General features: G+C 44.9%; 1 protein-coding gene across 1 annotated transcript in view; it reads right to left on the reverse strand.

The window, feature by feature from the left end:
- Nucleotides 1-4,685: 4,685 nt before the first annotated feature.
- Nucleotides 4,686-26,532, reverse strand: part of LOC141476679 (SKI family transcriptional corepressor 2-like) — a 33,588-nt gene continuing 11,741 nt past the window's right edge. The window contains exons 6-8 of the mRNA XM_074165485.1: nucleotides 26,327-26,425; nucleotides 20,288-20,355; nucleotides 4,686-4,748 (exon numbers count right to left, since the gene is read on the reverse strand). Coding sequence (XP_074021586.1) covers nucleotides 4,686-4,748; nucleotides 20,288-20,355; nucleotides 26,327-26,425 — 230 coding nt within the window. The remainder of the gene's footprint in view (nucleotides 4,749-20,287; nucleotides 20,356-26,326; nucleotides 26,426-26,532) is intronic.

Raw genomic sequence — 26,532 nt, forward strand, 5'->3', positions numbered from 1 at the left:
AAAAAAATCCATCGAGGGTTACTAAAATCAAGACATCGTGTCTGGATCAGAAAAGCCATGAGCCGAAAATCATTAGATGCTAAAACAATATTCTGGGAATGTATCTCTAACTGCCTGCATGCTTTTAGAAAGTATCTGATTTCATCTACTATTGGGAACTGGCACAGATTAACTTTTGGTCTGACCTGGTCCAGCTTTTCTGGTGCTTTCATTGCTTTTTTCCATGCTACAAAAGCCATAATGCTGCCAGTTGAGTGAGTCTCGGATTTGAATCTTGTCAGCTCACCTCCTACAGGAGCAAACTACAGAGGGAAGGGCACAAAACGAGGCCGTGCCCTTCTCTCCCTGCCTTCCAGCTCTGCCGGGCCACACCAAGAAACTGTAAAAACAGCGTATTTAATCTCCTGGGTGTTTGCTGGGAATATCAAGAGAGAAACTCCACGATGCATCCAAATGAAACTGCTTTGAGATGCTGGTGGTGCCGTATCGGTGTGGATGATCTTCTACACAGCGGTGAGCTCAGGGATGATGCCATGCTTGGGACAGAGACCATTGGCATAAAGACTAATTCCACTCGGGAAAGCCCTGGCAATTGGGGTGTTGCACTTCATCAGGAAAAGACCTGGAAAACTACAGCTGTGGTCTTCAAAAGGCATAAGCCTCCCTTTATTTCTGTAGATGCACAAGGCACTTCCTGAAATTCCACCAACTGTACTTCCAAACGTTTTCTAAATAACCACAGGCAGAGGATTTCTGCCACAAAATCACACAGAATCACAGAATGATATGGGGTTGGAAGGCACCTTTGGAGATCATCTAGTCAAATCCCTTGCCAAAGCAGGTCCACCCAGAGCAGGTTGCACAGGAACGTGTCCAGGCAGGTTTTGAACGTCTCCAGAGACAGAGACTCCACCACCTCTCTGGGCAGCCTCTTCCAGTGCTCTGCCATCCTCAAAGTAAAAAAGTTCCTCCTCATGTTTAGGTGGAACTTCCTATGTTCAAGTTTGTGCCTGTTTCCTCTTGTCCCATCCCTGGGCACCAATGAAAATAGACCAGCCCCATCCTCCTGACACCCACCCTTTAAGTATTTATAGGCATTGATCAGATCCCCCCTCAGTCTTCTCTTCTCCAGACTAAAAAGACCCAAGTCCCTCAGCCTTTCCTCATAAGAGAGATGTTCTGGGCCCCTAATCATCTTTGTGATCCTCTGCTGTACCCTCTCCAGCAGTTCCCTGTCCTTCTTGAACTGGGGAGCCCAGAACTGGACACAGTACTCCAGATGGGGCCTCACCAGGGCAGAGCAGAGGGGGAGGATGACCTCCCTGGACCTGCTGGTCACACTCTTCCTGATGCACCCCAGGATGCCAATACTCCAACACCTTATTTGTGAATTAAAAGACTTCCAAAAAGATATTCTTGGGGATAAAATTCCTGGTTCTTTTCTTTAGTGGAAAAAGCATAGCATTAAATTACAGAAAAGCTCAAGTATTATCTCATAGTTTTCTTTTTTTTTTATTATAGACTTTTTATTCACATGAATGATAAAGAAACTACAACAGAGTTAAATACCTTTTTTGATAACAGTGATTATATTCTTAATTACACTCTACTAAATTGTAAAATATTTCCAGAGGAGTACAATCCTAATTCATACAGCAGGCAAAATACCAGAGGAGAAAAGGGCCAAGGGGAGAGGGGCGTGATAATTTCCAGTCTGCTTTTAAAAAGCACTTGTGTATGGCTAACGCTGCTCCATCCATCCATCCATCCATCCATCCATCCATCCATCCATCCATCCAAACATGGTTCTGGCCCATCTGGTGAGACGCACATTTCTTTTCTGTAAAACAATCACTATTCCAAAGCAAAAGATGAACCGGGAGATGTCGTCAGTGTTTGTGGTGTTGAAAGGATCAGCAGTTCCTTTCCCAGTTTGTTTGGACAATTCATCAAAACCATTTTCTCTATCAAGTTCAGTAGGTCCTTCTAAAAACACAAAGACTTAAACTTTGGTACCACCAAAAAAGATCCAGGACAGGCATTTTTTGCTTTTTTTCCCGTTGTTGTTTTGTTTTTACTAATAAATGGCTGCTACATTCTATTTTACATGGTTGTCCATGATGCTTTGAGGTCACTTGTCCTTGGGTTCAGAGGAACCTGATTTGTTTTGTTTGTTCTTTAAATTCCCAAGCCCTTCTGTTTTCTCAGTCTTTATACAAGTCAGGTTTCTGAGTGGTGGGTTATAACTTAGAAGGTAACAGCTGCAAAAGATCCTGTGCTTCTAGGAATAAAAAAATAAGAGAGAAGATATTATCAACACTAAGTTCAAGTTTGAGATTTCTTTACTCGCAGAATTACAACATTTATTTATAATCCTCGAAAAAGGGATACACACAAGTCACCTGCTGCAAAAGCATCCTCTGAGACTTTGCTGATTAGTATCTGTATAGTCATGTGGAAATAGTCACATTAAAGATGAAGAGCAAATTGTAACTGACTGAAGTATGACTAAACACAACAAGACCTGCTGTGGAAACAAACACAAAGCCCAACAAGGGTAGCAAAGGGCATTAATTGAGGGGTTGCTCTGCAACGTGCAGGGTTTTTACCCCCTTGGTGTACTGTGTGGGTATGTATTGCAGAATCACAGAATGGTAGGGGTTGGAAGGGACCTCTGGAGATGATCTAGTCCAACCCCCTGCCAGAGCAGGGTCACCCAGAGCAGGTTGGACAGGAACGCATCCAGGCAGGGTTTGAACGTCTCCAGAGACGGAGACTCCATGCCCTCTCTGGGCAGCCTCTTCCCCTGTTCTGGCACCCTCAAAGGAAAGAAGTTTTCCCTCATGTTCAGACGGAATTGCCCGTGTTCCAGTTTGTGTCCATTGCCCCTTGTCCTGTCACCGGGCACCACTGAGAAGAGTCTGGCCCCATCCTCCTGACACCCGCCCTTTAGATATTGATAAGCATTGATGAGGTCCCCTCTCGGTCTTCTCCAGGCTGAACAAACCCAAGTCTCTCAGCCTTTCCTCATCAGAGAGTTGCTCCAGTCCCTTGATCATCTTTGTAGCCTCCGCTGGACTCTCTCCAGTAGTTCCCTGTCCTTCTTGAACTGGGATGTATGTGCATCCACATTTCTTCTTGAGGCAATTCTTCTCTGCTTGCCACACTGAGAATCTGAAATTGCTTAGAACAATATAGTTGCGATTCTCTGCTTGACTGATTTAGCTTAGCAGTTAAGTAACAACTAATCTTTCAAAAGCGCTAGGGCCTACTTAGCGAAATCCCCGTTGTCTGCAGGGATGGCGTGCCACTGGAAACAAAACCAGCGTGAGAAACACATCCATCCTTCACGCTCGCAGGAAATAAGCAGGCAACACTCATCACTGTGATGACAGCACCTTCCTTGCAGGGCTTTTCGGCTGGTGAAAACTTGACACTGGGAACAAACGGTGCCGTTCACCTGACGCTGCCATTCTTCAGGCAGGCTTTTATTGGAAATCAGTGCTTTGGACAAGGAGCTCAGGGCAGGACCTGCTGCTTCTCATCTGGGGAGGCATACTGTTTTATTCAGGGTATTAATATCACTGAATTTCTTTTAAATCAGTGCTCAGATTAATGTAGATTCAACTGGAAAATGCTGTCAGTCAGTAAGAAAGTACGCACAAGAGGGCAAAACAGACCAACTTGATGCTTAGATTAATCTCCTTATCTCAGTAGGCAGAGCTCCAGGCCATGGATACTCATTATCTGGTTACTCTATACTTACTCCTAATGTTTTTATTTTTAAGTATCTGTTTCTTCCATGGCTCAGGCAAACCTCCATCATCGATACTATCAAACCCTTCTCAGGTGCCCCAGACCTTCTTTTGAACACTTTATGCATTATCGAGGTCTCCACATATGAATAGCTCTTTTTTTTCCTAATTCGCCTACTCCACCTCAGGGATTTTTCCAGTGAATCCACAAGCCAGATTTTGCAGCACAACACAGTAGTAGGGTTACCGGCTTTTTGCCTCTCTGTCTCCAAGCCCTAAACCTTCTCATTTTACCAGAAAAAAAAAAGAAAAAAAAAAAGAGAATGTCATTTAAATATTAAGGCTTTAGCGCCCGAAACTGCAATCTCTCAGGCCGCTGATGACGGAGATGGTGTTTCTTCTAACTGAATGCTTCTGAAAAACACTCCTGAAAAATGCAGTGTTGGGTTTAGGAAGATGCTGCACACGGACAGCAGGGTAATCAGCATCTGCAGGAGACTGAACTACAGAAGGATTGGTGTAGTTCTGGAAAGCTCCCAAAACACACTGCTCTTTCCTGGAGCTGAATAAGGTCCATTATGGGCAGAAAAACCCATCCCTACCTTCCTGTGCATAAACTTTCACTGCATTGTGACTTTTCCCTCCTTCCACTGAAGGTACGTGACCTTGATGCCACTTTCCAGTGCCAGAGAACAAAAGCACATGCTCAGGCTTGGATTCACCCAATGGTCAACCCTCAATGCTACGTCCTACCCCAGTGAAGCCTTGTAATTCATGTGACATATCAATTATCAGCTTTAGACCATAGCACGACACCTCCACAGGCAGAGCTTTCAGACCAGAATCAATAACGATCATGCAATGGAATAATTCTCTTAATTCTTGCAATGGCTGCAAAGAAATAAAGTCTCTCCTTTCCCAAACTCACCTTTAGCTTTTGCTGAGGTGCGCACCGAGCTTTTCTTTCCTGATCAAGCTTGCTGCATAGGGAATCTGCAATGACACAGAAACAAAGCCGCTGCTTTAAGCCAAGGTTTGGCTAACGAAACATCCAAGCTGGGATCCCTGCAAATGAAAGGGGTTTTTTTTGCCTCCTTATATCATTTTAGGAAACAGCACCTTCAATTAAAGGATTGAGGTCTTTACAAAACTGCAAGAATGTTGAAGCAGAAATAAAATAAAAATGGCCCAAATTAAAGCAACAAATAGATCTTAAAATCCAATATCTTCCAATGCTTTATTTATATCAGTTGCTGGCAAAAATAAAGCCACCACCCATTCTGCTACCTGTGAGATGAGAAAAATCAAGTGTCTGTAAGAGAGCAAGCAACAAACACTCATCTTTGCACAGCCGAAATACAGCAGGTTGGGAGTACGAGACTTCTTATATTTATATCACCATAATTAGGAAAGTTCATAATAGTTATCTCTGACTTGCGCCAATCTGAGGAAAGCCAATGAAGTGGAACAAATAATTAAAGAAAAACAGAGAACATCGGCATATTAGGGAACATGGTTATATTTAGAAACAAAGTGGGATGATGTGCTCACTGGCTACTGGGAATACAGTATGGGGCCACTCTTTTTCAATGCTGGGCTTTAGAATGCAACAAAACTAAATTGCTCTGAGATTTCTCCATAGCCGGGAATACAATTGACTACAAATTCACTATTATTCTGCCTTTTGGAAGGACTGTTGGAGGAATTCAGGCTGGGATCAGAAAATCTATGTCCCTACATTCCCAGGTGCTACTGCACACTGAGGTGACCTGTTTCTGCTGTCAGGCGCTCTCACTGCGACGGAGACCGGCTCCAGGGCAGGTAAGACTGCGCTGGGAGAGGGGATCTGTAGCTAAAAAGGCCGACGGAAAGCTCTTTTTGGGGCTTTTTTGACGCCGGGCAACGCCTCCTCCTCGTGCTGGGGGCTGCCAGCCGGCGGGCAGGCTGCTGACTAAGACTGGGCGGAGCCAGCGCCTCCCGCGGTTCATCGCACCGCCAGCTTATAAGGAGCCCCAGGGAGGGCAGAGCCTCTGCCCACCGAGCAGAAACCAGCGCTCGGGTGTGTGTCCTGGTCGGCGCCTCACGTGGTGGTAACTTGTACGGCCGGGTCCTGAGCCTCTGCCATTGTACAAGGTAAGTTCAATTCCTTTTAGTAGTCAGATGACCTGCGCGTTCATTCCAACTGACCCTTCCACTGTCTCTCGCTTGCAGACATCCAGCTATGGTTAGAACTAGGTCAAAGGCTATTGTTAGAAAAGCTGTGGGCACCCAGACAGAGGCCCCACACAAACACGTGGGTGTCCAGGCCTCTGGCTGCAGGGAGTGCCAGGGCCTGGCCCTTGCCATGGAGGGGAGTGGGGACAACACCCGTGTCAGATGTGAACAGGTGAATGATCTCCTCAGCCTGGTGGTTGAGCTGAAGGAGGAAGTGGAAAGGTTGAGGAGTATCAGGGAATGCGAGAGGGAGATCGACTGGTGGGCCCACTCCCTGAGAGTAAGGGAACATGTTGAGGCCTCACACACACCAGAGGACCCCCTCTCCACTTCTCACCCAGCAGTAGAAGGGAATCTCAGAGAAGAGGGGGAATGGAAACAGGTCCCTGCTAGGCGAAGCAGGCAAATCCCCTCCCTCCCCCTTCCACCTCCCCAGTTACCCCTGCAGGACCGGTACGGAATCTTGCAGGAGGAACTGGCTGTTGGAGAGGAGGGTGGTACATCTAGTGTCGTGGTTTCGGCTGAATTTACCAAAACCGAACCGGCAGATGGCCCTTCCCCCCCTAAAAGAGGAGAGAGGAGGAGAAAGAGATAAGGAGATTCAGAAGTTTAGAATGAACTAAACTACTTTAATGAAGAATTAATATTAAAATAAAAAAAAGAAGAAAATAATGAAATAGATACAATATATACAAAACCGTATCAAGCTCCCAGGATGACAGTCACATCACCGGCAGGCACTGGGGAAGTCCCAGACTGGACTCAGTGACGAATGGGAACTGGATTCCAGCTCTGGAGTCAGGAACACACGGATCGGGATCAAAGGCAGATGAACAGACAGAGTCCTCTCTGGACGTCGGCCATCGCAGGAAGGGGGCTGACCCTTTGATCCCTCAGCCTTTATACTGAGCATGGGGCAGATGGGATGGAATACCCCAGTTGGTCAGGTTTGGGTCACCTGTCCTGTCCACTCCTCCCCACTGATGTGACCTCTTTACGTTTTTTCCGTTTCCGACCCTCTAAGGGGGCAAAGAACGAAATTGGCTGCCCTTGGTTGTTATGGCAGTAAGTATAAGCAAGGGCCTCCCTGCATACCATTCCTTGGCATGGAGCACAAACATTGGTCTTATCATTCTGAGAACGAGCAGTTTTCTCCACAATATGCCGTTAATTTCAGAGAGTTAGAGGAGGCCTAGCTAGGATATAAAGTTACAGAACAGAAAATTGGTTCGGTTTTACTTCAAACCGGGACAATCTAGGCAGGAAGTGCCAGAAAGACCAAGTCGCCGTAGACCTGGCATCACAACTAGTTCCAAAGGGAAAAGCAGAAGGGTCATCATTGTGGGTGACTCCCTATTGAAGGGGGCAGAGGGACCAATATGCCGTCCTGACCTGCTTCACAGGGAAGTCTGCTGCCTCCCTGGGGCACGGGTCAGGGATGTGTTGGACAAAGTTCCTACTCTAGTCAACCCTTCTGATTATTACCCCCTGTTAGTATTTCAGGTGGGCAGTGATGATGTGGGAAGAAGGAGCCCAAAATCAATTAAAAGAGATTTTAAAGCCTTGGGAAGGGTGCTTAAGGGATCGGGAACACAAGTTGTGTTCTCCTCTAGCCCATCAGTGGCTATTATGAGTCAGGAAATTAATAGGAAGAGACAGCAGGTCAATTCGTGGCTTCGGGACTGGTGTTATCGACAGGGCTTTGGGTTTTTTAATCATAGCTTGCCATATGAGACACCTGGCATGCTGGTGGCAGGTGGGATGTGCCTGTCCCAGAGGGGGAAAAGAATTTTGGGACAGGAATTAGCAGGACTCGTTAACAGGGCTTTAAACTAGATATGAGGGGGGAGGGGGGGATAACTGGGCCTGTTAGGACTAAACTAGATATGAGGGGGGAAGGGGAGATAACTGGGCCTGTCAAGATTAAACCTGAGGAAAGCATGCCACGGTTTGAAGGAGGCCACATTAGTGAGGACTCACACTCTGACATTTCATCAGAGAAAGGTGATAGACGTTTAGAAATTACTGCTAGAGAACAATGGGAAAACCCTTTCCTAGAAGGGGAAAAGGGTACTAGGCTAAGAGTTAACAAAGCTCATGGACAGAGCTTTAAGCCGAAAGTTAAGGGGGATGGGGATAAAACCAGGCCCGCTGGTAATGAACCTGAGTGTCAAGGGCCAAAGATGGGGGTGAAATCAGTAGCCCAGGTCAAGTGCATCTACGCTAATGCACGTAGCATGGGCAACAAACAGGAGGAGCTAGAAGCCATTGTGCGGCAGGACAACTACGACATAGTCGCCATCACGGAAACGTGGTGGGACGATGGTCATGACTGGAATGCTGCAATAAGTGGCTATAAGCTCTTCAGAAGGAATAGGCAAGGAAGGAGGGGGGGGTGTGTGGCTCTGTACATTAGGGAGTTGTTTGACTCCATAGAGATAGACTCCAGTGATGAAGAAGTGGAGTGTTTATGGGTAAGGGTGAAAGGGAAGGCTAACAAAGGTGATTTTGTGCTGGGAGTCTGCTATAGACCACCCAACCAGGATGAGCAGGTTGATGAGGTATTCTATAAGTGGCTGGCTGCAGTCTCGCAAATGCCAGCCCTTGTTCTAGTTGGGGACTTCAACTTACCAGATATCTGCTGGAAATATAACACAGCAGAGAGCAGGCAGGCTAGGAGGTTCCTCGAGTGTATGGAGGATAATTTCCTGACACAAATGGTAGGTGAGCCTACCAGGGGAGGTGCCTTGCTAGACCTACTGTTCACAAACAAAGAAGGGCTAGAGGGGGACGTGGAGGTCAGAGACAGTCTTGGGCTTAGTGACCATGAAATGGTTAAGTTTTCCATTCATAGTGAGGTAAGGAAGGGGGTTAACAAAACCTCCATCTTGGACTTCCGGTGGGCAGACTTTAGCCTGTTCAGAACCCTGGTTGGGAGAGTCCCGTGGGAGGTAGTCCTGAGAGACAAAGGAGCCCAGGAAGGCTGGACGCTCTTCAAGAGGGAAATCCTAAAGGCCCAGGAGCAGGCTGTCCCCATGAGGCGCAAAATTAAAGGGTGGGGAAAATGGCCGGCCTGGATGAACAAAGAGCTCTTGATGGGACTTAAGGAAAAAAGGAAGGTTTACCACCTTTGGAAGAGGGGACAGGCAACTCGGGAGGAGTACAGAGATTGTGTTAGGTCATACAGAGAAAAAATCAGGAAGGCAAAAGCCCAGCTGGAACTCAACCTGGCCATTAATATAAGGGACAACAAAAAAAGTTTCTATAAATACATCAACAAAAAGAGTGACAGAGAATGTCCATCCCTTACTGGATGTGAGGGGAAACCTTGCAACCAAGGATGAGGAGAAGGCTGAGATACTTAATGCCTTCTTTACCTCTGTCTTTAATAGTCAGACCAGCTACCCCCAGGGTGTTCAGCTTCTTGGGCTGGAAGATAAGAATGGAGAACAGAACAACTCCCCTGTAATCCAGGAGGAAGTAGTTAATGATTTGCTTATGCACCTGGACACACATAAGTCCATGGGGCCGGATGGCATTCACCCAAAGGTTCTCAGGGAGCTGGCAGGAGAGCTCACCAAGCCTCTCTCCATTATCTAACAATCCCGGTCAACAGGAGAGGTGCCAGATGACTGGAGGGTGGCCAATGTGACGCCCATCTACAAGAAGGGCCGGAAGGAGGATCCCGGAAACTACAGGCCTGTCAGCCTGACCTCGGTACCGGGAAAGATCATGGAGAGGATCATCCTGAGTGAGCTCTCAAGGCAAGTGCAGGGCAGCCAAGGGATCAGGGCCAGCCAGCATGGGTTTATGAAAGGGAGGTCCTGCCTGACCAACTTGATCTCTTTCTATGACCATGTGACCCGCTTTCTCGATGAGGGGAAGGCTGTGGACGTTGTCTACCTGGACTTTGGTAAGGCCTTCGACACCGTCCCTCACGGCATTCTCCTGGAGAAACTGGAGAATCATGGCATAGACAAGTGTACCCTCCGCTGGATAAAAAACTGGCTGGATGGCCGTGCCCAGCGAGTTGTGATTAATGGAGCAAAATCTGGTTGGCGGCCGGTCACCAGTGGTGTCCCTCAGGGCTCAGTTTTGGGGCCAGTCTTGTTCAATATCTTCACTGATGATCTAGACAAGGGGATTGAGTGCACCCTCAGGAAGTTTGCAGATGACACCAAGCTGGGTGGGAGTGTTGATCTGCTTGAGGGTCGGAAGGCTTTACAGAGGGATCTGGACAGGTTGGATCAATGGGCCAAGGCCAATGGGATGAGGTTTAATAAGGCCAAGTGCCGGGTCCTGCATTTTGGTCACAACAACCCCAAGCAACACTACAGGCTTGGGGAAGAGTGGCTGGAAAGCTGCCCGGCAGAAAAGGACCTGGGAGTGTTAGTGGACAGCCGGCTTAACATGAGCCAGCAGTGTGCCCAGGTGGCCAAGAAGGCCAATAGCATCCTGGCCTGTATCAGGAATAGCGTGGCCAGCAGGAGCAGGGAAGTCATCGTGCCTCTGTACTCGGCACTGGTGAGGCCTCACCTTGAGTACTGTGTTCAGTTTTGGGCCCCTCACTACAGGAAAGACATTGAAGTGCTGGAGCGTGTCCAGAGGAGAGCCACCAAGCTGGTGAGGGGTCTGGAGAACAAGTCCTATGAGGAGAGGCTGAGGGAACTGGGCATGTTTAGTTTGGAGAAGAGGAGGCTGAGGGGAGACCTCATTGCCCTCTACAACTACCTGAAAGGAAACTGTAGAGAGGCGGGGGTTGGCCTCTTCTCCCAAGGGAATAATGACAGGACCAGAGGAAATGGTATGAAGCTGCAGCAAGGGAGGTTTAGATTAGATATTAGGAAGAATTACTTTACTGAGAGTGGTCAAGCACTGGAACAGCCTGCCCAGGGAGGTGGTGGAGTCACCATCCCTGGAGGTATTTAAGAAACGTGTAGACGTGGCTCTTCAGGGCATGCTCTAGTGCCCGGGATTGTTGGTTGTGGTGGGGTGTTGTGTGTGAGGTTGTGGGTGTGGGGTTTAGTTGGTGGGTGCTTTTTTTTTTTTTTAATGTGGTTGGACTCGATGATCTCAAAGGTCCCTTCCAACCACTAAAATTCTGTGATTCTGTGAATATAGTCACAAATAATGTCAAATGTGTTACTGCAAGCTGACTAATAGGCTGGGCTGAAGGCAGGAGCAAGCATAAACAGCAAAAGGAATCACAGAATGGCAGGGGTTTGAAGGGACCTCTGGAGATCATCTAGTCCAACCCCCTTGCCAGAGCAGGTCCACCTAGAGCAGGCTGCGCAGGAACGTATCCAGGCGGGTTTTGAATGTCTCCAGAGACAGAGACTCCACACCCTCTCTGGGCAACCTGTTCCAGTTCTCTGCCACCCTCAAAGGAAAGAACCTCCTCATGTTGAGATGGAACTTCCTACGTTCAAGTTTGTGCCCATTTCCTCTTGTCCTGTCACTGGGCACCACTGAAAAAAGACTGGCCCCATCCTCCTGACACCCACACTTTAAGTATTTATAGGCGTTGATCAGATTCCCCCTCAGTCTTCTCTTCTCCAGACTAAAAAGACCCAAGTCCTTCAGTTCAAGCGTCCTGCCCCACGAACATAATAACATACTAGAAGCATGTGAATTTACATCCATGTCCACTGACTATATACCTAATATGCATTCTTATAGAATCATAGAATGGCTTGAGTTGGAAGGGACCTTAAAGATCATCGAGTTCCAACCCCCCTGCCACGGGCAGGGACACCTCCCACTAGAATAGGTTGCTCAAAGCCCCATCCAGCCTGGCCTTGAACACCTCCAGGGATGGGGCAGCCACAGCTTCTCTGGGCAACCTGTTCCAGGGTCTCACCACCCTCACAGGAAATAATTTCTTCCTAATATCTCATCTAAATGTCCCCTCTTTCAGTTTAAAACCGTTACTCCTCATCCTATCGCTCCACTCCCTAATAAAGAGTCCCTCCCCAGCTTTCCTGTAGGCCCCCCCCCCTTTACATACTAGGTTCTTGTTTGGTTTTAACCCTGTTTTCGTTTTAATTACATTATGCCCACAGTATGTGAGGACGTTTGTGTGCGTTGTGCTCAGCGTGTTTCTGGGCTGGTGTACACACAGTGTCATCTCTCTCCATCCCTGCCTTCTTTAATATGGAAAAGAGCAGGGAAGGAGAAGGAAGAAAGAAAGGGGCATCTGCAGCTCAGGAGCTAACCCTTTCGTCTTTTGGGAAAGGAGATAAATCTGATTAAAAGCAGCATCACCATGAAGCAGCAGTGTCTGTAAAGATGAGCCGTCTGGCTGAACGAGAGCAGAAGCCTTTCACAGGGCCATGCCACTTCTCCCGTTCCACAGCCCTGGGTATAGGGAAATATGTGAGGATCAAACCACTGATGATCTGAAAAGACCCAGGATCCAGGGGTTTGGTTTGACTACTCTTATAGCCCTTACCCTTCACAGATATTGAAAGCTATCAGGAAGTTTGCTCCCAGACCCCACCAAAAACCAGAGCTCTCCTCTCCACTGAGGCCTTGAACTGCCTTCCAGGGCACATGGTGTTTGCAAAGGCTGGAAAACTCCTCTCTGAACTGCAGCAGAGAGGAGAACACAAAGAAACCGTTTACCTGATCACCCCTTTGCATGGTTTAGATTCAAAAGGGAGACACAAACAAACTGCCTGAACAAGCACATTTCAGCTGAGATCCATGATGCTTCACCAGCTGCTTTCTTCCCCTCTCCCACTTGCAATGGCCAATGGGCAACACCAGTTTGCATGGCCACCAGTTATATAGGACATCTCCCAAGCCGGGCTGACCTAGATAATACAACGGGGTACATTCTGTCAGAAATTAACTGTTCTTAATCCACTTCTCTGCTATATTTGGCACATCAGCGTTTTTTCGATGTGTATTGGTTGATCAATTCTCCTGGTAATAAATGAAACTGGGAGAAGTGGGTGTTCAATAGGGAAATGACTACTTTCTTCATGAGATAAGTGTCGTCATCTACTTTTGTCACTGGAAGAGCATTCAGTAACTCCACTGCTGCAGTGGAATAGTATTTAGGGCTTTTAATGACATACAGTCCCCTTTTGTGCATCCATGATGACTGTTGTGATGAAGACAGGATCAGCACTCAAATGGGCATGAAGATCCAACACATGGCCCTTATCAAAGTGCCTACACCCCTGCCAGTAATAACAAACATGCACATGGTTGGGTTTTAAATAGCAAAAAATCTGTTTCTCATGACTAAGTCCACATTAATAGGAAATACGTTGCTATGGGAGCAGATCTGTAGGGTGCAGGAGAAAGACCCAGTGTCCATACTGCATTTCTCTTGTGTTGTGTGTTTGTTTTTTTTTTTTTACTTCAGGCCAGCTCTACTTTGGTCCTGGGAACTGATTACCCGTTCAGAGCTAGAACATTCCTGGAACACATCCAGAGGGAATTCAGTTTGCAAGCTCCGAGTCTGCTCCACATGATCCAAAGCACAGAGCACAGACAAGCGGATAGGATTAGGGATTCATTTCTAAAGCGCTTATCTGATCCCTGCTATGCTTGCACATCTAAGAAGCTTCCGTAAACCATCCTCTTCTGGAGACTTCACCTTTGCATCCCATCTCTAGGTAGGATACACAATGATACATCACCCCGACTTCTGTTGCTTCAAGAGGGAATCTTCAGTACCTTAACACACTATTATCTGATGTGCATCTACAGGTATTTAATTAAACAATTCTCATTTCTGGAGAGGGCACTTGAGACCTCGATCAGAATATTGTCCAGCTGAGACAGCCCTTCCAAATGCAAAGCACATTTACGAGGGGAAGGAGGAAGATATGCAGTTGGAAAACTACAGTCTCTGCACACATGGTGCTTCTGGATAGAACAATGCGTGAGATTAAGGAGAAGGAAAAGCATGCACTGAGCCTCTGAGAGCTGGAGGATAAATGGAAACTCCAACAGCTTGCCCTAGAGCATGAGCTTCCACTATTTTGCCCACAGGCAATAGCAGATGCTGGCTTGCAGGTCTCTGGTACACACGCATCCATTTTTGATCAGAATTTCTGCAGATTCTAAAGGAAAGGAACCTTTTACTTCTGTTTTTCATAACCATTAATTCTACAGAGCATGCCTTTTCTTTAACATTTGAATTTACTGGAGAAAGAGGCACTGCTTCATCCTATTAACCCAAGGCTTACCCAGATGCATTGTCAAGATACAAGTTTCACTCACCTGTCTTAAAAAAGCAGACAAAATTCTGCTGAAAACAGTACTTGTCAGCTCACTTTTCTGTATACAGTTAAGGCATTGATACCTTCAGCATCAAAAGGACATATTCCCAGTTTGTACCACTAAATCTGGAGAGAAACACCACCAAAAATCAAATTAAGATAACATGACATATAGAAACAGACCTGCAGTATCATCCCAGCTGCTAAAGCGCAGAAGAAGAAATTAATGAGAAAAAAGATAAACATCTCTCTGGTTTGGAGGGGGGCCACAAAGTAATGACATTTACCTTGGAGTCTGCAAGACACAGAGTTCCAGAAATGCTCTTTTACCTGTTATTATCTGGGTGCCAGTGGACAGGCACTTCAGCACAAGATGCAGCTCAAGAAATCCAAGAGCCGTTCTGCTGACCCGATGGTTGCCTCTAATATTCTTGTCAAGGTCAGTCAATCCAGCTGGACCACTTTGAGCAGAGGACCAAACCAGAAATCCCAATAAAGCACTGCTATTTCCACTTTTCAAATACGGAGTGACAGGAACGCAGTGACCAAGATCTCCACACACAAAAATGTGGATATTCCTTGTTTGTGTAATGAATACATGAGTTGTATATGGAAAGTAGGCGCTTTATACAACCTAAAATAGGTTAAACCTACTGGTGCTTTTCTTAATTACAGTAGGACCTAGAGGAACATGATCTTATACTTCTGAAGATCTACCAACATTACCACGTGCTAGATTTTTTTTCTTCTTTTAAACACTCTTTGGGAATCTTTAAAGCTCAGGGTGAAAGACAATGCAGAGACAGAAATCGATTTTGCAGGTAGATAGTTCCTGATTTATTTTATTGCCTGCCTCTGAAGAACAGAGCAGCACTGAGAGTAGAAGGCCATCAAACATCAGAGGAGTTCCAATCGGATCCAGTTCTGAGCTCCGAACACTATTATCAGCCCAAAGTTAGGTGGAAGTCAGTTCATGGGAGTATAAACAAATTAAAAAACCCCAAACAAAACCAAACCAACACTTTCCCCTTCAGCTGGAAAGACAAGGGACTGCCTGAGTAATTCACATTTCTAACATGTCTCAGAGACCTGCTGCCTTTTACCCCTGGGTAAAATTAGTGGGATTGATCACTACCTGATTTTAGTTATCTAAACCACAACGGCAGGGTGACGAACACCACCTTAGCTTTTCCCAATGGAGAGGTTACAGCTGTGGTCAGTGCTTCCCGGGAACCTACAAACTACTTGTTTGGTAGAAAATTAAGGGGAAATTAAGGAAGGAAAGGAAGGAAATTAAGAAAAGCCAGCCTGCTTGCAGGAGCTTAAATTTGCTGCATGGTGCTCTGCTTCTCTGTGGCAATGTTTTAGAGGGGTTCACAAAATATAAAAGGATAAAAATCATCATACTGGGAATGATGCTCCTGTTCTTTTTCTCCCACCAGGCAGCTAAAGTTCATGCTTTTTATATTTGATTCACTAACATCGTTGCTCAGAAGACAATATTAAGCAGGAGCTGACTCAGTACTTTGTTAGGCTGCCTGGGCTGTCCTGACAGATGAATTCTGGTCAAACTGAACAAAAATCGACAACTCTAAAGGTAGGTGAGCTCTTCTGAGGCCATACCACATGTGCCATGTTAGAATTTACCCCAACCTGCTGGGTAGCAATTTCTTCTCAGTGGCCCTTTCTGTGCAGCTTAATAAGAGAAGGCAGATGATCCATACCTGAATCCATATGTAAAATCCATATTTTACATATGATCTCCAAGTACACACACTGTACTTAACCAATGTGGGAGACAGCACTTTGAAGGAGGAAGAAAAGAAAAACGCATTCAGTGATTTAAGATCCATTTTCTTGTTAAATATGACAATCAGTTAGCTGAGAGCTTGGCACAAACAGGTTGCGATACTTTCTGGCAGCTGCTCAGGACACTTTGACCAACTCCTTTCTCAACAGAAATTGCTGATGGCCACACAGCATCCCACTGCTCCAGGTTATATCCAAAGAAGTCAACATCCATTGCAAAGGATGTAACAGAACAGGACCCACCCCCTATTTTCCCAATGATCTGACCCTTATTCCTGACTTTCAGGAAGCCATAAAATATTTTTTTTTTTGAAGTCCAGAGCGGACAAAGCATTAAAATAAAAGCCCATTGATTAAACACTGCTTTAACTGAGGCTGTTAATGAAGACTATTAAGCCCTGTCCCTGCCAGCCGCCGAGGGTGCAGTGCCGGCTGGGGAGCGGCAGAGGTCACCCACAGCCCACACCAGCGTGTCGCCCCCGAGCTGTCACCCCATGCGTGGTGGCCCAACATCACCCTCCACATTGCAGTTTCACAATTACACCCAAGAATTGAGAGAAAAAAGCATTACATTCAGTGTTCCGTACTGGCTGGGCATGAAGCACTACCTTCGAGCAGTCCTTTCCATCTAACAGTCAGGTTACAGTGGGCGTTCACACTAGAAGGTTTTCAAATATAATTATATTTGGTTAATTATTTCATGCTTAGCTTCAGCTTGGTGTATTCCAGACATTTCTGACATGTCAAACACGCCAAGGCAGTTGATTTGAAAGTCTGACTACTCAGTTACGCAGCTTGAAGAATTCCAGTTCAGGGTGAGTGAAAGCATCTTTAGGGCAAAATCTGCCTCTGGTAAGTTACAAGAGATGCCTTAATGATCACACCCAAGTCTTCAGGAAGGACTAATTTAAGTTGTATATTCCTTCAGCAGCGAGAAGAGCCAAAAGAAACTGACTCTGTGCATTTATACTGTTTGTCAAATAATAAAAAAAAAAATTCAATTAAGCCAAATCCTGGGCCTAGTTATACCAGGAAATTTTGAGCTTAATCCCACAAAGGTATACACCTATGAAGCTGTAAGTAAAATTAAAATCTGAGTATGCATTAAACACTTCCGTTTTTTCTCTTTACACTTATGTATCAACAAGAAGATTAGGTGTGAGCAGCTCTGCTAAAGCAATAGTATGGTGTCCCAGGTATGTACAAACCAAAACAACCTACCCCTCTTAAAAACAAAACAACAGAAAACAAACAAAAAAAATCAAAAGTAACCATGCTTTTTGTGTATTCTGCACCAAAAGATTTAATTCCTCCATGCCATAACCCAAAAAGGCCAAAGGAGTTCTATCGTTAGCACGTTCAGCTCATTAATCTTAATTCTAGATATAACCATACAAAATGCATTTACATGAATGAATTAAAGTAACTGCAGGGATGATCACATCAAATGTGCCGACACCATTTCAGTTATCAACCAAAACATCAAGATTTCTGCACCCAGCTTCAACAAACACACTTGTTATTTGCAGCAGTCTCAGTTCCTCACACGCAAACATCCTTTTATCGGTCTCACCAATACACAATCTGCCTCACCGATATTGAGAGGGATAAAGCATAAAGACTTACTGATGATTTGACAACATTTCTATTAATAATAGTTAAACTCAGGCAGCCACGGTGAGTGAAGTGTTCCTAAATTGTTGGTGCAGCACATTGTCCTGGTTTGAGGTAAAACAGAACTAATTTTCTGTTCAGTAATTTTACTTTTTTAGCTGGGCCTCTTCTAACTAACTAAACTCTGAAATTAACAGCATATTGTTCAGAAACTGTTCACTCTCACAGTGATAAGACCTGATAATACCAAGGAATGGTGAGCAGAGAGGCCCTTGCTTATACTTATTGCTATAACAACCAAGGTCAGCCAATCTCGTTATTTGCCCCGTTGGAGGGTCGGAAGCGGAAAAGCATAGAGGGGTCACACCTGTAGGGAGGAACGGACAGGACAGGTGACCCAAAACTGACCAACAGGGTATTCCATCCCATCTGCCTCATGCTCAGTATAAAAGCTGAGGGATCAAAGGGTCAACTCTTTTTTCTTCAATGGCCAATGTCCGAGGAGGACCCTGTCTGTTCATCTGCCTTTGATCCCGATCCGAGCATTCCTGACTCCAGATCTGGAATCCAGCTCCTGTCCATCACCGAGTCCAGCCTGGGACTTTTCCCTGTGCCTGCTGGTGACATGATCATCACCCTGGGAGCTTGATATGGTTTTGTATATACTGTATACTTTTTTTTCCCCTTTTTAAAATTTTCTTATTATTTATTATTTCATTATTTATTAATATTTTCATTAAAGTAGTTTAATTTTTTTCTAAACTCATAAGTCTCTTTTATCTCTTCCTCTCCTCTCTTTTTCTTAGAGGGGGGAGGGAGGGGCCATCTGTCATTCTGATTGGTCAATCCGGTCAAAACCACGACAGATTTATTGGCGCCCAACGTGGGGCTCGACTGTGGTATGACTAGAGCTCTGGTAGATTGTCTGAATAGTTTGAAATCCAGCTTGCTCAGACACACATTAAATGTTGAAACTAGTCTCTGTAAGTACATTCAGGCAGCTCTGTTTAACGATTAAATGACTATTAATCTTTCTGTAGCATCAGTAAGTGAAAAGGGTGTGAATTACATGATCATATTTCTTTTCCTGCCCGAGAAAAAGCACTATGCTGAACCTTGTGATTTCTCCACTTCTTGTAAATCAGAAAAACCACCACAGCTGGTTTGCTGGAGGTCTGGGATCTCCAGTTTCAGAAATAACTTTACAACTGGGCCACAAAGTGAAGGGCAGAGATGATCCATTCTCTCCCTAGGAGGCAGAATGAATTAGCTCCAAGTTCAGCTGACACAAGAGATAAAGGCTGAAGTGGGCCCACAAAGTGCTTCGGAGCAGGAATCAGACAGGTCACCTGCCTGGAGCCCAAAGCAGCAAGGGAAGTACTTTTCAGGATGACATCCCAATCACCACTTTCTGTGACAACGCAATTCACAGATCAAGCCAAACTCCCTGCCTGGCATCGGGAGACAAAAGCAAACACAGCAACAATGGACGTGTTAAAGGAAAAGAGGGGAGACCAGCAGCAAAAAAACCTCCAAAGATGTTCTGGTCTTGAATTTCCTCCATAAACAACCTCCTTCAAGCACCCTCCATCTCTCATTGAAATTTCTGAAGTCAGCAGGAACAGGGAGCAGGATTGTTCAGCAGCTCTAAAAATAAGGCCGCTCCTAAATGCTTCTAAACATTAGGTGCACAAGTTTGATAATCCTGGCCTTGAGCTTTATTTTTATGTCCTAACCCATCAATTAGAAAATGACAGTATCAGAAGGCTGGACAATGCCTTCTCCACACCAGGGTCTGTGACAAGCACAAGGAAAATTGAGATGCTCAAACACAGGACTGATTCAGGGAAGAGGGGATATTTGGCAAGCCCACCTCAAAAATCCCCTGCTGAATAATATCAGGCCAATCACACAAAAAGCCCCAGCAAAACAAGAATTAGCTGACAGTCTCCCATTCATTACGATGCCCTGTTCTTTAAACCACACCAAGCAGTATCTGAGCAAGAAACAGCTTCACATACTCCACCTCTTGCTTGTACTGGATTAATTATGTCAAGTTTTCAAAACAGCACAGTTGTATGCAAAGATTTAGAGTTGCACTAACACATGCACGCAAAATCCCTCCTGGTTTTAAATTAACAAGCAAGAGACCAATCAGAAAGGTGTGCCTGCACAGAACTGTGTTTTGGCAACTCGATCCTTTACTGCTGAGTCAAGCACTTCTTCTAGGGGCTGAAATTTGAAAAAAAGACACATCCTAAGGTTTACGTGCCAGTGAGATGCCGGCCTTGCACTGATTCCCTACTGGGGGCTGAAATGCACCCCCGGCAACTCCTACAAGGTAGAAACATGTAACTACTTAAGGTTTACTGATTGAGCCCTCACATTTCTCTCTGAAGAAGCACCGCTCGGTGTTGAGTCAACACGTTTCGTTCAGTTGAAACATGAAGACCCATCTAGTTACTGTATGAAAGTAAATCTCCAGGTAATTAGACTCTAAACCAGCTGAGAACTGCGTGCTTACATCTCGCTATGTATAAGGTAATACAAGCTCGGCAATAGTACATCTGCACGGCTCACAAAGGAAAAGTTTGAGGAGTGCATTTAAAAAAACAAAGCGACAGCTCGTAACATTTTTAGCAGAGAGGGCAAACTTACAATTTGTAGCTGCTGCACCATTTCTTCTCTGTATGCCAGTTCCCGCTTCATCTGATCTTGAAAATTATCTTAACGGGGGGTAAAAAATAGATGCAGTAATTAAAACAGAGGCCACACAGCAGAATTCATATAAATCAAATGAAACCAAACCCAATCACTACTGAGGAATCGTGAAGCACTACAAAGCCCTTCACCCAATTAAAATGCACCCAACAAAAACTTCTTCTCTAGTAGGAGACACTGTAGACTACAGAACAACTGTGGAAAAAAATCAGATTCAGGCACTTCCCCAATTAGCAAATGGAGGCTGCTAAGTTTCTGTCACTAGCATTCACTCTCACAGAGATTTTCTCAATGGCCCAGACTCTGCAGTCATAAGTCAAACTTCTACCAATGCTGAATTGAAGAGCAAAACCTGTTCTTCTTTGCTTTGGCATAAATCTGTTGACATCAATAGGGATGTCCAATATGTGAGAACAGAAAGCGTTCAAGGATGCAGGGTTTGATTTGTAGTTTTGTAACACAGTGCTGATGACTTTGAGCAAAACTCAGACTAAAGCTCTGTAAACATGGAACTCTGAAGGCAAAAAAAAAAAAAATCTTTAAAGACAGATCCTAGAAAGCCAGGTTACAGCACAGGGCAGCCTTCCTGTTCCATAGCTCCTCCTTCCCCTATTTTCCTCCTCAGTAACCATTTCAGACAACATTTCATTTGATAGAAGATTAACTGCTGGTCTGTGTTCCGTAATACTGCTGTTGGAGGTTGGGAGAAAGACAGAAAAATATAAATAAAACTATTCAAAAGAAGCAAATAACTTGGAGAGTTGCGTGATGGAGACCTGGACTACTAAATGGAAGAGGAAAGAAAATGCATTCCAACCAACATCACTGTGATCCAGGAGACCTGTCCTGGACCACAGGAGCAGCAAGGTGAATACCAACAGAAAACACCATAGAACACCCACAGCTTGGAGAAGGGCACTAAAAGGCCAAGGCAGCTAAAATGGTTTATTTAAATCTAACCAATTAAAAGAGTTAAATAGTCATGCTGGTTGCTGGGACGCTAGCCCAGGACTGGGTTCAATACCTGCTCTACTGGACTCCATGCATGTGTCTCTCCATGCCTCCATTCATCACCACTAAAGCAGGAATAATCACAGAATCGGAAAATGATATGGGGTTGGAAGGCACCTCTGGAGATCATCTAGTCCAACACCCCTGCCAAAGCAAGTCCACCTAGAGCAGGTTGCATAGGAACATATCCAGACAGGTTTTGAATGTCTCCAGAGACAGAGACTCCACCACCTCTCTGGGCAGCCTGTTCCAGTGCTCTGCCACCCTCAAGGCAAAGAAGTTCCTCCTCATGTTTAGGTGGAACTTCCTATGTTCAAGTTTGTGCCTGTTGCCCCTTTTCCTGTCACTGGGCACCACTGAAAAAAAACTGGCCCCATCCTCCTGATACCCACCCTTTAAGTCTTTATAGGCGTTGATCAGATCCCCCCCTCAGTCTTCTCTTCTCCAGACTAAAAAGACCCAAGTCCCTCAGCCTTTCCTCATAGAGAGATGTTCTGGGCCCCTAATCATCTTTGTAGCCCTCTGCTGTACCCTCTCCAACAGTTCCCTGTCCTTCTTGACCTTCTAATAGCACTACTTCATCTGCCAAGCGTGTTGGGAGGATTAATAGATTAAATGACTGTGAGATACCTCGATAGCACAGTAATGGGAGTCACAGAAACACCCAAATTGCAATGGAAAGATCTGAGCCCGGGTGAGAATGAGCATCTCCTATTAATACTCCGTGTGCTGCCACAGTGCTGGGAGCTCACCCACTCCCAAACCAGCCTGGTCACAACTTCTCAACCCCAAAAGCAGGAGCGGGAAGGCAGTGACCAGCCGTGGGACAATACAGTGAAGAGGAAGGACCTCTCCATACCTCACCTGCAGGGAAAGGGGATGTGTACCCATCAAGTGTGGGCACAGGAAGGGGCTAGGAAAAAGTACAAGGGGTCAGAGCTCTGTCCTCCTCTTTCACACAAGAATTTTTCCCTCTCTGAATGATGAGCAAAAAGTTGTTGTTTAAAAGGCAAGAAGGCACTTTAGGACAAGAAAATAGCAATGAAACAAAGAAAGAGTGAGAAAATTTGTCAGGCTGAAACCATCAGGATCCAACACAGCCACATAGAAAGGATACGATGACATTAACTTAATAAATTTCTTCAGATTTCAAGTAAACGCTCACAGAATTTTTCAGCCTATTCCCTCTACTCCAACTAGACCAGAAAAGCTGACAAAAGTGAAGCAGGTTTGCAATTCTTCTCTTCCTAGCCCCAAAAATGCCATGCAGTAGAAAAAGGTGACCACCTCCTGTCCTGGTCACTAAAGGCTGATAGATCTGTGCTAGTTCCTCCAGTTTCACCCTGAGTAGACTATATGGAGAAATTTTCCTTCTCTCCTCAGCACTTTCCTCTCGACTGGCTTTTTCACAGGCTTATCACCTCTCAGAACAAACAGCTCAGAAATTTTTCTCGGTCCTGCACTGCAAATGTCCAAACTCACAGTGGAAATGGGGTGTTAATGGAAAGGATAATGTTTTTTCCCATCACCATTTATCTGAGTCTGAATGCTTACAGACAAAGCCATGAGTAATACCCAGGAGAAAATATATGAATATTTAAATAGTTTTCTTAACATAAAATTAAATAATTTAACTATCTAGACTGTCTCTGCCATTTTATTACCATGTTGTTAAATGCAGCAGGACAAAATGCATGCCAGCCGACACCAAAGCTACAAACCAGCAGAGGGTTCTGGGAGAACATGCTGTCACCATGCCGAGGTGCTTATATAGAATCATAGAATGGTTTGGGTTGGAAGGGACCTTAAAGATCATCTCGTTCCAACCCCCCTGCCATGGGCAGGGACACCTCCCACTAGACCAGGTTGCTCAAAGCCCAATATATATTATATTTCTATCGGGACAGCAAATTCTTTGATGTTCTTCAAGTGATCTCATCTTTTTTGTTTTCTTTAAGTGATCTCTGCATTGAGAGATCTTATAGGCAAAGGAAAACCTCATCTGCAGTTTTCAGGTACAATAGCAATATAAAAAAATAAAGGTTCAAACAGCAGAAGACAAGGTCTGTTGTTTTATAAATTATCACAGGCCACATTTCAAGCAGGTACGACAAGCCACAGAGAAGCTAAATGAGCTTGCAAATAAGATCAGTTCTCATTTAACAGTGATTTCCATGAGAAAAACATGGAAATCAAATACCATTTACACACACCACTGCATAGCACTGCTGTGGGTGGTGGTGTGATGCTATTAACGTGTAATGCCCCAAATGCGCTCAGTTCCAAATGCAAGACCCAAAAAAAAGGTGACTTTCAAGTTAACTCCAGGTAACTCAACAGGAGCATTTTCTAGAGAGACACAGCGTTACCTTCCACATCTCACATGTTGGCTCCCTGCTGAAACAGGAATGAATTTTCTCCCCTTTAAAAAAGGTTGAGAAGACTTAAAAGCCAAACGCTCCTCACTTACCCACAGATGGTGCAAAGTAGAGGGAGAACCCCCCTGACCCATGGGAGTGACAATGACCCTGGCAGTGTGTTCCTGTCCTCAGCAGCATTAAGGATGGGACAGAGGCCCAGTCCCCATGGCCACTCACAGCCCAAAGTTGCAGTGGGCCAGACTGGGATATAAACTTGTTACCTGCTTGCTCTTCACTCCCTCCTACAGCCTCAGGTGTCTCCAAGCCATGATAAATCCATCAATACCATTTTAATTTTGCCTCCACCTTCCTTTAATTGGATCTCTCCCCAGCTCCTCCCTATCCAATACCACCACAGGCAGTTAATAACTTGGGAAACCTGAAAAAAACACTATTTTCCTAGTATCTGACCTAAAGGAGCAGCCCCGTCTGGCAGCAAGAGCCTGGAACAGGCCCCATCTCTTTTGCCAGAACACATACTGCTCTAGAGGACAAACCACACTTATCTTGGATTTTACACTTATTTGCTTTACAAAGACCCTTTTTCTTGTTTTATTAGATGCGGAGGAGGGGTGGGGTTTTTTTGTAAATCTAAATCTGTAAATAGGTTTTACGGTCACTTGTATATATTGTTTATAGCACATAATGTGTTTTCTATTTTAATCCTGAAGAAAATTGACCACTACTTTGTGGTACATTGAAACCACATATTTTTCAAGCTGGCATACAGTTGCCACTTCCTTGGTTGGCCGTATGTGTTCTTTTCTTTTATTTGAATTGTATTTCATGTGGTTTAATTGCAGTGTTTATTTACATGGCAATGACAAAGTATTAATTTTACTGTAGAAGAACAAAAGGATAAATGAGTGACCTGAATGGCAAAACTCCAAGATGCCCTTTCGCCAATACCACACATCAGTGTTTTGATCTACACAAATTATTTGAAAATTACCTCACTCCCAAACCCAAGTAGCGACTGAATTTATACTGAAGGATGAGGTTATCCTCCTTTCATTAATATCTATATCGCCTCAGGCGGCTCTTCTCCTTTATTTATGAAGCTGTCTTTCGATATCTGAGCTAAAGATGGAGTTATTCCCAGGGTCCTCACACTTTCTTGTTTCCCTGAACTTAACCTGTACGGGTTTTTTCCCGGAAAGGGGAAAAAATGTATTTTCTTTAAATAATAGGAAAATGCTGTGTTCCCACCTTTTCCTACAATCCAGGGAGGTGCAACATTCCTCAGTTTGCAGCAGTGGGTTTTGGTCAACTGACTTACCTCAGGGGTACTGGCAATACTGGATTTTGTCCCTGGAGTTTTTAACGAAGGAACTGGGAAGACTAAACAGAGAGTTTCTGAACTCTTCAAGCAACTACAATAAACCAGCACGAGGGCATTTTGAGTGAGTGCTGGTCAAACATTTCAGTCACGCAGGAGTTAAGAGAAGTTAGCAAATGACAGAAGAGCCTGACAATTAGTTTGGGAAGGTTTTACTCTGTCTATCTTGGATTACTGAGAGTCAGGTAACTTCACAGTGCTCCATCCGCATACAGTCTCACAGGAAACCAAGGACAAAAATCGAGAGTTTTAAAAAGCAGCATTTAAAAAGCCCTCACACCATCAACATTAGGAAAATATTGAATGGAGATGTTGACAGACCTCCTTCAGACTTCATGAAGAAGCAAAAGGTGGGTGCAAACATGCTTTTTTCCTTTTCATTTAATACCGAACTGGGGGGCCTGTCTGGGCAGGCAGCCGAAGAGCCGTGACAGCCAGGCACAGGGAAGCTGATCTCTGTGTGGTGCTGTGTTACAGATGGACAGAGAGCTCTGGAGATACCCTGATCACTCCAGTTCTCTAACACATTCATTGCATGTTAGAGAGCCTTTACTGTGTCTTCTACTTTGTCCCGATCTATGTGAGATTTCTCCTGGAAGCTTACTTTTTAATTGCCAGGGTAATTCAAAAGGTCTCCATCAACAGGTATTTTTCCATATCCCTGTGCGTGCAAGTCTTTTCTGGCAGCTTCATGAAAACTCTACTAATTGTCCATTTTGTTTTCTTTTATTTAACACATGCCCAGCACATTCCATCACCCCTGGGCAGCACCCTGCTCATCAGCGTGGTGAAAGAACCATCTCAAACAGCCCATCTCAAGGGGAAAAATCCAAACAGGTCTTTCTACTCCTTAAACACATGACAAATCAATTGTCCAGCATCAGTCAGAACCACCTAAAGACGACTATGAAGTAGCCTGTCTTCAAAAACCCCCAAAAAGCTGGTTAAGATCACTGCCATTGCTGTACCCCAAGAAGTAAACCCCAAACCAGTAAAATATATACCAAAATAGACATCCAGCTTCCTATTTCCTCTATAAAAGACTTGCCTGGGCAGCCTGAAAAGCCACAGCAGAAGTGCCACCAACCTCAGCAGAACTAAGTCAAAGATTCTGGCAACACAACTGAGAACATACCTCTCCCCTTTTAACAATCTGACAACAACCACCCACCCACAAATAACACCAAAACCAGAGATGTGTCTTACTGAAGACTGGGAAGGACGCATTTCCTTTCAACACCTGAAATTCCTGTTCTAGTCTCCTCCGTAAGTCGATCTGTTCAAACAAAACCTTCTGGAGTTCCTCTAACAAAGAGAAAAGAAAAGTGGTTCTGCTAATCTGTATAAGTAATTCTTGAAAGAACAGTTGCAGAGCAATTCATTACCATAAGACAAAATATTTTAGCAGTTAT

Source organism: Numenius arquata, chromosome W, assembly GCF_964106895.1.
Source record: "Numenius arquata chromosome W, bNumArq3.hap1.1, whole genome shotgun sequence".
Lineage (NCBI taxonomy): Eukaryota > Metazoa > Chordata > Aves > Charadriiformes > Scolopacidae > Numenius > Numenius arquata.